The 15206-nt window shown below is 40.1% G+C and overlaps 1 protein-coding gene and 2 pseudogenes across 1 annotated transcript; all 3 read left to right on the top strand.

The window, feature by feature from the left end:
* Positions 1 to 15206, top strand: part of LOC138431446 (melanoma antigen preferentially expressed in tumors-like) — a 621360-nt pseudogene that overhangs the window by 123665 nt on the left and 482489 nt on the right.
* Positions 1 to 15206, top strand: part of LOC138431529 (testis-specific Y-encoded protein 1-like) — a 296852-nt pseudogene that overhangs the window by 82458 nt on the left and 199188 nt on the right.
* LOC138431540 (heat shock transcription factor, Y-linked-like) lies at positions 9566 to 11233 on the top strand. The gene is made up of 2 exons (XM_069573633.1): positions 9566 to 10075; positions 10502 to 11233. The coding sequence occupies exons 1-2, from the start codon at positions 9566 to 9568 to the stop codon at positions 11231 to 11233; spliced, it is 1242 nt and encodes a 413-aa protein (XP_069429734.1).

Below are 15206 nucleotides of genomic sequence, written 5' to 3'. Positions count from 1 at the left end.
CAGACCTGGTGTATACTTTATATGTCCTGCCTCAATTGATCATGCATCACAATACACATATGCCACAACCCTTGCACTTGCACTGTTAAGGACTTGTCTTCCCACTACTGAGCTTGTGTGGCAGAGTGGGTGTATCACATTTTCTGAATTTAATCTCTGGATATGCAGCCAAAAATAAAAACCCAGCGTTCAAGAGAACATGTCCCTCAATTACTGAGTCTGCACTCTTAAGCAAGAGCACTGCAACTCCTGAGACAACACTCTGAAGCACATGTAGAGCAGGCATGCTGCATCTGCTGAACTTAGCTCTTCAGCATGCCTCTCAACAGTGAAACACACTTTAGGCATACTCCTCTTAATACAGACCCATGATCTAGAGCAGGCATGCTTCAAATCCTGAATCTTGGCTTTCGAGAACACGTGCTTCATCTCCTGAGATGGTGCTTTTGCGGATTCTCTCCACCACTACTTAGACTGTGCTCTAGAGCGGGTGTGACACAAATAGTAGGATGGCACTTTGGAGCCTGCATGCCTCACTACTGCGTCTCTGCTCGAGCCTGGAAGTACTGAAACAGCTTAGCTCGCAATCCGGAGCACACGTTCTGCCACTAGTGTGCTTGCACTTTCAGCACGCTGTCTGAAGCCATCCCATTGGCACTGGCAACATGCGTCCAGCCACTGCTGAATGCACACTAGAGCACAGTTCCTGCCACTATTGAGCATGTACTCTACCACAAGATGTCTAAAACTGCTCAGTTGTATTGCGGAGCATACCTCTTTCCACAACTGAACTTGCATTCTACAGGAAATGTTACACAAACACTGATCTTGTGTTCTAGAACTGGCACACTATAAATGATTTTCCTAACATCTGAAGCCTATGTCTGGCCAACAGTAAATCCATGCTTTAGATCAGCTGTGCTAAAATCACTGAGCTTGCCCTCAAGAGTATATCTGAACTCACATTTTATAGCACACCTACTACCACTGCAGATTCTGTGCTCTAAAACTCTCGTGAGATGAGAGAACAAAATGGTGGAGCTGTAAGTGGATGTGGAGTACATCTCTCCATGCATACATCAGGCATACACCTTCAGACACAGAAGAGTAATCAGAACATTACCAGAAAGTAGACAGGAGTACCTGACAAGTGGAAAAGAATATATAGAACCAGGCAAAACTCAGTAGGATGAAAGAACTGGGGGAAAAAACCAGGAGTGTTAGTAGGACTGAATCTTCCCTGATTGGGTGAAGGAACTGAAGCAGAGGTCCAATCCCACATTGGGTCAATTGTCTGAATCATAGAATAAACATTTAAAGCAGAGAGTGAAACAGCTGATCTGTGGAAACCTAGATTCAATGAGAATCAGAGAGTCCTTGCTGCAGCCTTACATACCCCAGACAAGGACATGTGTCCCCTGAAAGGCACAGTGGCTGGGAGCTGGAGCTTAGGGATTCTGGGGTAATTCATAGGCGAGGGCTGCTGTTTACTGGGGAGAGATGGAAAGAGGGGGTGTGAAGGAGGAGACTATGCTAGGGTATACCTGTGCAGGAAAACCAGGCAGCCATGAAAGCAAGGCAATAATACCGAGTCACATGTAGGGGATGGAGCAATCACCATAGCCTCTCTCTCCCCACATGCTAGCATCAGCAGTTACTAAAATCATGAGGCTGACCCATCAAATGCTGAACACACTGAAATGCAGAGCAGGACACCACCCAGGGTCCTCCTTTCAGTGCCTGATGCACCATACTAGAGTAGAATCCCACTCAGGATGCTCCTTTAAGTGTCAGATGCACTGATTTACACAGGAGGACCCCAGCCAGGGAGGTCTCTCTATCTGCTGACACAGTGAACAACAGAGAAGGATCCCAGGCAAGGAAGCCTTCTAAATGGCTGAATAGGTGGAACTAGGGAGAACACTGGCCAAAGAGGCCTTCTTATCGCCAGATACAAGAGATTAAAAAAAAAAAAAGAAGACTCTGATAGGGCCATATCTCCTGTGGTGTAGTCAGTCTGTGTCCCTGCACCCTGCCCACTTGACATTACCTGGGTCCCTCAAGGCCAAGCAGCTGCTCCACCTTTACAGTTAGTTAACTCTCATTGGAAAAAAGCTGCTACAGGTTAAAAATATATATATATATATATTGCAACTATTTGCACAGAATTGCTTCAGTCCTGTCTAACTCTGTGTGGAACACATTTCACCGCTACAGAGAACAAGCCCTAAACATCTGATCTTTTCCAGTCTTGTAGCCACTGCTGAGTTTTCAAATTTGATTGCATATTGAGTTCAGCACTTTGACAGCACTATCTATTAGGATTTGAAATCACTCAAATGGAGTTTCGTATCTCCATTAGCTTTGTTTCTATTGATGCTTCCTAGAACCTTCTTGACTTTACATTCCAGGAAGTTTGGCTCCTGGTGAGTGATTACATCATCATGATTATCTGGATCATGGAGATCTTTTCTGCATAGTTCTTCAATCTTTTCTGTATAGATTTTTGCTACCTCTTCTTAATATCTTTGCTTCTGTTCAGTCCATACGTTTTCTGTCCTTTATTTTGTCCACCTTTGCATGAAATATTCCCTTGGTATCTCTAATTTTCTTGAAGAGATCTCTAGTCTTTCCCATTCTATTGTTTTCCTCTATTTTTTACACTCATCACTGAGGAAGGCTATCTTATCGCTCTTTGCTATTCTTTGGTACACTGTATTCATATGGGTATATCTTCCCTTTTCTCCTTTGCCTTTTGCTTCTCTTCTTTTCTTAATTATTTGTAATGCCTCCTCAGACAACCATTTTGCCTTTTTGCATTCATTTTCTTGGGGATGGTCTTGATCACTGCCTCCTGTACAATTTCACAAACCTTCATATGTAGCTCTTCAAACACTCTATTATGCCTAATCCCTTAAATATTTTCTCATGTCCACTGTACCATCATAAGGGATCTGATTTAGATCATACCTGAATCATCTAGTGGTCTTCTCTACTGTCTTCAATTTAAGTCTAAGTCTATAGCAAATACTGAGCTTCCACTCTGAACCTTCCTTCTTACACGTATTTGTCCACCATTTTAGATCACTTTCGCTGCACCTATTTGTCCTATTTGTCTTCATTCTGAAACATATGTACCTTCCCGCCTGAAAGGATGCTCAAGTGCATGCATTTAACTCCTACTGTGTCTACGCTCCAGAGTAGTCATGCCTATCTACTAAGCTTTCATTCTGCCACATGCATCTTCCACTACTTAGACTATGATACTGAGGCCATGCTGCAGCTACATAATTGCAGTCTCAGGCTTATTTTCTTTGACTTTCAGATTTTATACCAGCACACATGTTCTGCCCCTCCTAAGCCCACTTTCTTGAATAGATACCAGACAGCTGTTGAGGTTGTATTCTGGAGCATGTCCCTGCTATTTCTGAATGCATTTTTTTTATTTATTCATATTTCTTTCAAAAATGATTTATTTTAATTGGAATAGAATTACTGTGTATTCCTGTGATGGTTTTTGCCATATACATCAACATGAATCAGGCACATGGATTCATGTGTCCCCCTATCCTGAACACAACTCAAACCTCCCTTGTTACCCCATGCTTCTGGGTTCTTCCACAGCACAAGAATGGGATGCAGCTTTCGTGCACTGGACTCACACTGGTCATCTCTTTTATATGTGGTAATGTGCCTGTTTCAATGGTATTTTCTCAATCATCCCATCCTTGAACTCTCCCATTGAGTCTAAGAGTATGTTCTTTATATGTGGATCTTTTTTACTAGCCTTCATGCAGGATCGTTGTTACTGTCTTCCTAAATCCCATTTATATGCATTAATAAACAATAATTGCCTCTCTCTTTCTAACTTTCTTTTGACTCTGAATAATAGGCTGCAGGTTGAACTGCCTCATTAAAAGTGACACAAATATATGTTTTTTTTTTTTCTCTAGCTAAGTAATATTCCACTTGGATACATAGCAAAACTTCCTTATATTTTCATTGGCCGATGTGCATCTAGATTACTTCCATGTCATAGCTTTTGTAAAGAGAATTGAAATAAACACGGGGGTACATGTGTCTCTCCATTGTAATTCCCTCTGGGTATATGCCAAGAAGTGGGGTTGTTCAGTCATATGACAGTTCTAGTCCAAGTTTCTCAAGGAATCCTCAGTCTGTTCTGCATACAGGTTGTACCAGTTTGTAGTGCCACTAACAGTGTATTAGGAGTAACTTTTCTCCACACTCTCTCCAGGATTTCGTGCTTGTAGAATTTCTGGTGATGGCCACTCCGAACAGTGTGATATGACTACACATTAATTTTAAATTTTTGTTTCTCTAATAATGAATGACTTTAGGCATATTTCCTGTGTTTGTTAGCCATCTGTATGTCTTCTTTAAAGAAATGTCTGTTTAGGGATTTTGCCCCCTTTTAATGATGCTGTGAAAGTACTTCACGCAATATGCCAGAAAATTTGGAAAACTCAGCCGCGGCTAAAGGACTGGAAAAGGTCAGTTCTCATTCCAATCCCAAAGAAAGGCAGTGACAAAGAATGCTCAAATCACCGCACGGTTGCATCCATCTCACACGCTAGTAAAGTAATGCTCAAAATTCTCCAAGCCAGGCTTCGGTAATACATGAACCATGAACTTCCAGATGTTCGAGCTGGTTTTACAAAAGGAAGAAGAACCAGAGATCAAAATGCCAACATCAGCTGGATCATTGACAAAGCAAGAGAGCTCCAGAATAACATCTATTTCTGCTTTATTGACTATGTCAAAGTCTTTGACTGTGTGGATCACAATAAACTGTGGAAAATTCTGAAAGAGATGGGAATACCAGACCACCTGACCTGCCTCTTGAGACACCTATATGCAGGTCAAGAAACAACAGTTAGAACAGGACATGGAACTACAGACTGGTTCCAAATAGGAAAATGAGTCCATCAAGGCTACAGATTGTGACTCTGCTTGTTTAATTTATATGCAGAGAACATGATGAGAAATGCTGGGCTGGAAGAAGCACAAGCTGGAACGAGGACTGCCAGGAGAAATATCAATCACCTCAAATATGCAGATGACACCACTCTTATGGCAGAAAGTGATAAGGAACTAAAAAGCTTCTTGATGAAACTGAAAGAGGAGAGTGAAAATGTTGTCTGAAAGCTCAAAATTCAGAAAACTAAGATCATGGCATCTGGTCGCATGACTTCATGGGAAATAGATGAGGAAATAGTGGAAACAGTGTCAGATTTTATTTTTGGGGGGCTCCAAAATCACTGCAGATATTGATTGCAGCCATGAAATTAAAAGGCGCTTACCCTATGATAGGAAAGTTATGTCCATCCTAGATAGCATATTGAAAAGCAGAGACATTATTTTGCCAACAAAGTGCCGTCTAGTCAAGACTACGGTTTTTCCAATAGTCATGTATGGATATGAGTGTTGGACAGTGAAGAAAGGTGAGCACTGAAGAACTGACGCTTTTGAACTGAAGTGTTGGAGAAGACTCTTGAGAGTCCCTTGGACTGCAAGGAGGTCCAACCAGTCCACTCTAAAGAAGATCATGCCTGAGTGTTCTTTGGAAGGAATGATGCTAAAGCTGAAACCCCAGTACTTTGGCCACCTGATGTGAAGAGTTGGCTCATTGGAAATACTCTGAAGCTTGGAGGGATTGGAGGCAGGAGAAAGGGACGACAGAGGATGAGATGGCTGGATGGCATCACTGACTTGATGGTCATGAGTTTGCGTGAGCTCCGGGAGTTGGTGATGGACAGAGAGTCCTGGTGTCCTGCAATTTATGGGGTCTCAAAAAGTCACACATGACTGAACTGAACTGAACTGAACTGAACTGAAGCAACTAACAATGAATTAATCTCAAAAATATACAAGCAACTCCTGAACCTCAATTCCAGGAAAATAAACGACCCCATGATAAAATAGGTGAAAGGACTAAACAAACATTTCTCCAAAGATGACATACGGAATGCTAACAAACATATGAAAAGATGATCAACATCACTCATTATCAGAAAAATGCAAATCAATACTATAAAGAGGTACAATTTCATGCCAGTCAGAATGACTGCTATCCAAAAGTCTACAAGCAATAAGTACTGGGGAGGGTGTGGAGAAAAGGGAACCCTCTTACACTGTTAGTGGGATTGCAAACTAGTACAGCCACTGTGGAGAACACTGTGGAGATTCCAAAGAAACAAACAAACAAAACTGTAAATAGAACTGTCATATGACCCAGCAATCCCACTGCTGGGCATATACACCAAGGAAACCAGAATTGAAAGAGACAGGTGTACCCCAATGTTCATCACAGCACTATTTCTAATAGCCAGGACATGGATGCATGATGGATATCCATCAACAGACTAATGGATAAGAAAGCTGTGGTTCATATACACAATGGAGTATTACTCAGCCACTAAAAAGAAAACATTTCAATAGTTCTAATGAGGTGGATGAAACTGAAGCCTATTATACAGAGTGAAGTTAGCCAGAAAGAAAAATACCAGTAGAGTAAACTAGCACATATATGTGGAATTTAGAAAGATGGTCACAATAAACCTGTACGTGAGATAGCAAAATAGACACAGATGTATAGATCAGTCTTTTGGACTCTGTGAGAGAGGGCGAGGGTGGGATGATCTGGGATAATGGCGTTGAAACATGTATTATATTATTTGTCAAACGAATCGCCAGACCAGTTTGATGCGTGATACAGGATCCTCAGGGCTGGTGCACTGGGATAACCATGAGGAATGGTTTGAGGAGGGAGGTAGCAGGGGTTTTCAGGATAGGGAACACGTACACACCCGTGGCTGATCCATGTTAATGTATGGCAAAACCAATACAATATTGTAAAGTAATTAGGCTACTATTAAAATAAATTTATATTAAAAATAAGTAAAATAAAATTCTGTCCAATGTGAAGAAAACAACAGCATTTTTTGAACAATATCTCTAAGTAAATTCGAGTTGCAATTTTCTGGGTTCAAGGTGCCCTCATAAGTATGAGCCCTAACTCTTATTACAGATAGAATAGTGAAAAATGAGCTAGATTAAAGGAGAGCTTTTCAGCAACAAGATCTGTATGTTTCAGCCAGAAAGATATTGAGTAATGTAAGGCTTTCCAAACAGTTTATTTAAGATCTTGGGAGCTAGCAATGAGTTTGGTAACCTAAGTAAAGTTGCCTAAAAGTATATTTTGACATATATACATATATACATCTGTCTATGCATAAGTGTACGTATGAAAAAAAAATGCAATGTCTTTTAATTCATGTTAGGTGTAATAGAAATGGGGAAAAAAAAAAAACAAATGTAGAACGATTCAAAATCTACTCGATTATTGAATATTATGTAAGTTGAAATACTTCAAAATATGTTTTCTTGGTTGCATGTAAAATATGAGGATTCTTTTATATCACTCACTTCTCTCCTTTTAATAAATATATACCAATTTTCAAATGTTTGTCCAGTTTAATGACAAAATACTGATATCTCATACATAAAATAGAGAGATATGTTTTCATAACATAAACTGTTGATACCAAGCTTAGATTTTAGAATTATTTCCAACTCCATGCTCCATCTCAACAGGAAAGAGCCAAAGTTGTTGCTGACTCAATCACTCCAAGAGCTGGGAAACCTGAAAAACAAACTGAACCTGCACTGAGATTTTTTTTTTCACACTTATGATCGAGCTCTAAGTCCAAGACTGTGTTCCCTTTCTTGTACTAAGCAGTCCCTTCTTAAGATTGAAAAGCATGGAAATCGAGAGAGAGAGGTAGGAGATTTTTGACCTCCTCATGATCAAAAGTAATTTTAATCAGAGAAGCTAGAAAAGACAGAAACTAAGGACAATAATCAAGTGATAGAGAATAATAATGGTTTAGCCATTAAGCAAATTCAAGGGTTATTAGTCCCTCCTCAAGGGCCATCATGGAGAAGGAAATGGCAACCCACTCCAGTGTTCTTGCCTGGAGAATCCCAGGAACGGGGGAGCCTGGTGGCCTGCCATCTCTGGGGTTGCACAGAGTCGGACACGACTGAAGCGAATTAGCAGCAGCAGCAGCAGGGGTCATCGATAACATTCTGAGCAATATCCTGTGAACAGTTTCAGAGATGCTAAAGCCCAAACCAGGCTGAAATTTAAGTACATAGTTGGAACTAGATGGTCAATGATGTGGACTCCCAATATCCTCAGTAATAGGCCATTAGTAGAATGTCCCAATATTGATCACAGACCCCATGTTCCACCCTCGCTCAGTCATTAAAATATTTCCCCTGAAAGTATTTGGAGATTTGCATCTTTGAAGCACCAGCTGCTAAAACACCTTGCTTGGTACTACAATAAGCACTTTTTTTGTTTGTTTGTTTCCCCCTCACTGAAAACCAGTCAGTTCATTTTTTTTTTTTTTTTTTTTTTTTGCACAGAAGCAAGTAGACCAAGTTTGCAAGGGTAACACTACTGAATATTAAGAATGTGTGTATAGAAGGATGATAAATCACTTGTATTTGAGAAATAAAGTAGATTTATTGATGTGATTTTTCAATAAACCTGTATGCGAGACAGCAAAAGAGACACAGGTGTCTAGAACATTCTTTTGGACTCTGTGGGAGAGTGAGAGGGTGGGATGACTTGGGAGGATGGCATTGAAACATGTATAATATCCTATATGAAATGAGTCGCCAGCCCAGGTTCAATGCATGATATTGGATGCTTGGGGCTGGTGCACTGGGATGACCCGGAGGGATGGCATGGGTTGGGAGAAGAAAAGGGGTTCAGGAAAGGGAACACATGTATACCTGTGGCGGATATATGTTAATGTATGGCAAAACAAATACAATAATGTAAAGTAATTGTCCTCCAATTAAAATAAATTTATGTTTTAAAAAAGAAATCATCCAAAAACCTCCATACCTACATTGAAACCAAGCACCACCCAAGAGCCAATAAGTTCCAGAGCAAGACATACCACGCAAATTCTCCAGCAACACAGGAACATAGACCGGAGCTTCAATATACAGGCTGCCCAAACAGCAAACCCATAGACATCTCAAAACTCACTACTGGACACTTCACTGCACTCCAGAGAGAAGAGATGCAGCCCCACTCACCAGAACACTGACACAAGCTTCCCTAACCAGGAAACTTGACAAGCCACTCATCCAACCCCACCCACAGGGAGGAACCTCCACAATAGGGGAACCAACAACAACAACAACAAATCGTTAGTAATGAGATTTTGTATGCTTCATGGTTTTGGTTACTATTTCTCTCAGCAGTCTGTATTTTAAGTTGATGCTGAAGTAAACACTGGTTGAACATTACCCTTCAGTTGCTAGGAGACCAGTGACTTTGTGATGTCACAACAAACTTTCGATTGCTAGGAGACCAGTGATTTTGCGATGTCACAGCTTTTCGACTGGGAGGACCTCTGTGATGGTCTAGAGAGTTTCTCTCTGCAGGCCAGGCAAACATCATTTGAAGTCGCAGTGTGTAAAACCAGACAAATGAGAAAATTATCTGACCAAAGGTTTCTCTGAGATGGCACATATTTCTTCAAAAATTCAAGATGGGCCTCCTAAAGATGAATCCACTGGTTCAGAAACCTCCACTAGATCTTCTTTGTATGATTATACAACTGGGGACTCAGTTTTGAGATCTATGATTGAAGAATATGCTTTTCAGGCTTTGTCTGAGGGTCTTGTGATCAAAAGGCCACACTACACATATTCTGTCTCTGAAACAGATGATGGGAATGGTTTTCTTTCACTCACATTTCCACAAAAACTTTGGAATATAGTTGAAAGTGATCAGTTTGAATCTATTTGGTGGGATGACACAGGCACATGTATAGTGATCAATGAAGAACTCTTTAAGAAAGAAGTCTTGGAAAGAAAGGAGCCTTTCAGAATATTTGAAACCAAGAGTATGAAAAGTTTAATTCGGCAGCTTAACCTTTATGGATTTCATAAAAACAGACAAACTGTTCAAAGATCGGCTTCACTACCTGTCTTTCTGGAAGAAGAAAACAACATCTCTCTTTTGAGTAAGGTATTCCAAAATTTTCACTTTTTGGCAATATGTCAGATTAAATCATGTGACCTAGAAAGCATGTTCATATATGTAGCTAAATCGGAATTTAAACTTGAGATAACAAATTGTTGAAAATTTTTTCTTTTTTTGAAGTTGAAAACAGCTGGAGGTTAAAATATTGGATGTTAACAAACTTTCCTAGCAACTTGAAACCAGATATAAGTTCTGAAGCTACTTAAAATGGTATTTACTGTATATATACAACATACTTTTAGTTGAGCATATTCTTTCTAACATGTTACCTGTTAAAGCTACCAACAGAGGTATTTGATTTGATGTTATTTAATTGGTTCCATTAAAGGAATACGTTTTTATACTTAGCTTTGTTTGTCAGTTTTACCTTGGTTTATAAAGAAACTAAATAATTTAATTCTTTGATTTTAGTTACAGACCTACTATAATCCAAATTTCAAAAGAGGCCATCCCCAACTTTTAGTAAGAATGCAAAGAAGAGTTGGAATTAACAATGTGTCTCCAATATCTTCATTAGTTCAAGGTAACAAGAAGCATGCTAAAGCAAGTGTCAAAAAAGATGATCGTAACTCTGAATTTCTTCCAGAAAGGAGTGGAGAGAGCGCATTTCCAGCCTCCACAAGTTTAAGTGTGCCTTTCATACAAAAGCCTCATACCAGCCAGATAGTCGCTAATACAAGTGCCCTATCTCTATGTGCCTTACCTACCCCATCAGCAATATCAGTTAGACACACAGACCAGATTGTGGTAGATCAACCTGAAGTTTTAAAAAAGTTGAGCAGTTTTAATCGGCCCTCACAGAGCAGCTACACTCAAGTAAGCGGCCATGTTGAGGACTTTGCTACTACAACTACATCTACTTCTCCGAACCACATCGAATCTCCGTTACAAAGCAGTTATTCTGGACTGATGGTGGAACCTTCTCAGTTTCCAGACAGGCATAGCGATATGTCAGCCCATGGCAGTCGTTTTCTTAACCTGCAAGAGAGAGGCAACTCATGGTTCTCAGTGCCAACACTTGCTTATACATCTGCCTCCTCTCTTTCAAGTAAACTCATCAATAATCATCATTACGTGAAAACCATCCTAATTAAAACTGATCTATCAAATACGTGTCAGATTATGGAGCTTAAAGGAGATTGAAATTTATGTTCGGAGATGTCAACAGATATCTACAATTCTTGTATTTGAACAATAAATTTCCATGTTCATCTTCATAGTTTCATTTTTTATTTTCAAACAAGGAAGAGAAAAATGAGGCTTTAGTTCAATGGTTGGCTATTTTACTGCATGGTTCTATAAACTCATCAGTTCAAGAAAACATTCGTTATGCATCCTAGGTAAATGACACCTGATATAATATTCATAAGCAAGAAAATGAGAACAAAGCGAAAATAGGTAATGGGTGTAAAGTGATTTCTGAAATCATCCCTGATGAAATGAAGGGGTGCTAAATTAGGATGGTATGGGTGAAGGAAGAGATGCAAATAAAGTTAGGAAAATGAAAATACACAGTATGAACTTTGGTGCATGCACGTATTATAGTCTATTAGTTACTGGTAGAGTCTTAAAAGGTTAGACAGCAGATTGCTTTCATTATAGAAATTCATTCTGTCCTTGAAAATATAGATATTGCAGCATGTCCAAAATCTGGATCACAATTATGCCATCACTGTGATAACAAAGATAACATGACATAATCAGTGACTGGCCCATGGTCAGCACAAGATATGTACTTTACAAGTTGTATTCTATCGGGTCATTTTGGTCTGCTGTTCTTAAGGACCCTCTTTATTTCCTGACACCAAGATTCCACCCGATAATTCCAAATGCATTTTTAGACGTTGCTTATCTGTCGCCACAGAGACAGAATAAATTCCTGGTGGTGACTGCAGCACATCAGTGTGGTTAAGAAGTTCTTGAACAACATGATATCTGTTTTCCTTAGTAATTTCATTATCTTTCTCTTATACTGTCCTTCTGAAGCTACAATCATGCAAATTATTTTCAATCATGCTAAGCCCCTTCTCACAACTTTGTCTCAACACTTTCTTCGGATTGGAAGGAACTTCTGTTTGCCCTCCCATGAAGGAGAGCACAGATATCAGGTCTTAAATGTATCTTTCACATCAGCTAAAACATAGAGCCTGCCAGTGACACATTTTAAGTGCTTACTGAATTATCAATAAAGAAATGTAATAATCAATCATATGCTCTACACATTACTCAACAACATTCTATAACCTGCACTACTATCATAATTCACCTTTGCTATTTACTGAGAAAATTTTCCAAGTTGATAAATATTTATTATATTTACATGGATGTACGATTTCTCGGGAGGCATGTATTCCCGTGTTTTGAAGAATACTTCACGTTTTGATGTGATTTTTCTCTTATTTTGTTGTGTCAATCAAAGTCTTTTGCATAGGCAAATAGGAGTAGATGATTTCCTGGAGTTCCCTTGCTTTTTGGAGGACACAATAGGTGTTGACAATTTAATCTCGGATTCCCCTGCCCTTTGTAAATCCAGCTTGAACATTTGGAAGCTCGTGGTTCACATTCTGTTGAAACTTGGCTTGGGGAATTTTGAGCAGTTCTTTGCGACTCTGTGCTGTTGCTGCTGCTGCTCTAAGTCCCGTCAGTCATGTCCAACTCCGTGGGACCCTGTAGACAGCAGCCCACCAGGCTCTGCTGTCCCTGGGAGTCTCCAGGCAAGAACACTGGAGTGGGTTGCTATTTCTTCTCCAATGCATGAAAGTGAAAAGCAAAAGTGAAGTCGCTCAGTCGTGTCTGACTCTTCACGGCCCCATGGACTGAAGTCTACCAGGCTCTTCCATCCATGGGATTTTCCAGGCAAGAGTACTGGGGTGGTTTGCCATTGCCTTCTTCGCGACTGTGTGAGATGTATGCAATTAAGCAGTTGTGTGGACATTCTTTGGATTGCCTTTCTTTGCGGTTGTAATGAAAACTGATCATTTTCAGTCCTCTGGCCATAGCTGAGTCTCCCAAATTTTTCCTTGGAATCTCTGGTTTTCTTGACGAGATAAGTTAGGATACAATTCTATTTATTTCCTTTACTTATTGTCTTTGATAACTGTGGAAGGTGTTATCTCTTTTTACTATTCCTTAGGACTCTGCATCCAAATGTGTATCGTTTTCCTTTTTCTCTTTTCATTTAGCTTCACTGCTCTTCTCAGCTCTTTTTGAGGCCAGGTAACTTTCAGTTCAGTCGCTCAGTCATGTCTGACTCTTTGTGACCACTGAATTGCAGCACGCCAGGCCTCCCTGTCCATCACCAACTCCTGGAGTTCACTCAGACTAACGTCCATCGAGTCAGTGATGCCATCCAGCCATCTCATCCTCTGTCGTTCCCTTCTGCTCTTGCCCACAATCCCTCCCAGCATCACAGTATTTTCCAATGAGTCAACTCTTCGCATGAGGTGGCCAAAGTACTGGAGCTTCAGCTTGAGCATCATTCCTTCCAAAGAAATCCCAGGGCGGTTTTCCTTCAGAATGGACTGGTTGTATCTTTTTTCAGTCCAAGGAAATTTCAGGAGTCTTCTCCAACACCGCAGTTCAAAAGCATAATTCTTCGGCATGCAGCCTCTTCACAGTCCAACTCTCACATACATACATGACCTCAGGAAAAACCATAGCCTTGACTAGACGGACCCTAGTCAGCAAAGTAATGTCTCTGCTTTTGAATATAATATCTAGGTTGGTCATAACTTTTCTTCCAAGTAGTAAGTGTCTTTTAATTTCATGGCTGGCAATCACCATCTGCAGTGATTTTGGAGCCCCCCAAAATAAAGTCTGACACTGTTTCCACTATTTCTCCATCTATTTCACATGAAGTGATGGGACCGGATGCCATGGTCTCCATTTTCTGAAAGTTGAGCTTTAAGCCAACTTTTTCAGTATCCTCTTTCACTTTCATCAAGAGGCTTTTTAGTTCCTTTTCACTTTCTGCCGTAAGGGTGGAGTCATCTGCATATTGAGGTTATTGATATTTCTCCCAGCAGGCTTGATTCCAGCCTGTGTTTCTTCCAGTACAGCATTTCTTGTGGTGCACTCTGCATAGAGGTTAAATAAGCAGGGCAAAAATATACAGCCTTCAAGCACTTCTTTCCTTCCTTTTTTTTTTTTCAGTTTTTTTTTTAAATTTTTAATTTTTACTTTGTTTTACTTTACAATACTGTATTGGTTTTGCCATACATTGACATGAATTGACCACGGGTGTACATGCGTTCGCAAACATGAACCCCCCCCCCCACCTCCTCCCTCCCCGTAACATCTCTCTGAGTCATCCCTGTGCACCATCCCCAAGCATGCTGTATCCTGCATCAGAAATAGACTGGAAATTCGATTCTTAGAAGATAGTATGCATGTTTCAATGCCATTCTCCCAAATCATTCCACCCTCTCCCTCACCCTCTGTGTCCAAAAGTCCACTATACGTATCTTATCTGTGTCTTTTTTGCTGTCTTGCATACAGGGTCATTATTGCCATCTTTCTAAATTCCATATATCTGTGTTTGAATACTGTATTGGTGATTTTCTTTCTGGCTTATTTCACTCTGTATAATCGGCTCCAGTTTCATCCAACTCATCAGAACTGATACAAATGTATTCTTTTTAATGGCTGAGTAATACTCCATTGTGTATATGTACCACAGGTTTCTTATCCATTCATCTCCTGATGGACATCTAGGTTGTTTCCCTGTCCTGGCTATTATAAACAGTGCTGCAATGAACATGTGTCTCCTTCAATTCTGGTTTCCTTGGTGTGTACACCCAGCAGCGGGATTGCTTGGTCATAAGGCAGTTCTATTTGCCATTTTTTAAGGAATCGCCACACTGTTCTCCATATTAGCTGTACTAGTTTACATTCCCACCAACAGTGTAGGAGGGTTCCCTTCTCTCTACACCCTCTCCAGCATTTATTGCTTGCAGATTTTTGGATCGCAGACATTCTGAACGGTGTGAAGTGGTACCTCATTGTGGTTTTGATTTGCATTTCTCTAATAATGAGTGATGTTGAGCATCTTTTCATGTGTTTGTTAGCCATCCATATATCTTCTTTGGAGAAATGTCTATTTAGTTCTTTATTCCAT

This window comes from Ovis canadensis, chromosome Y, assembly GCF_042477335.2.
Source record: "Ovis canadensis isolate MfBH-ARS-UI-01 breed Bighorn chromosome Y, ARS-UI_OviCan_v2, whole genome shotgun sequence".
In the NCBI taxonomy this organism is placed as follows: domain Eukaryota; kingdom Metazoa; phylum Chordata; class Mammalia; order Artiodactyla; family Bovidae; genus Ovis; species Ovis canadensis.
The sequence above is the reverse complement of the archived record's forward strand: the minus strand, read 5'-3'. Positions and strand labels throughout refer to the sequence as shown.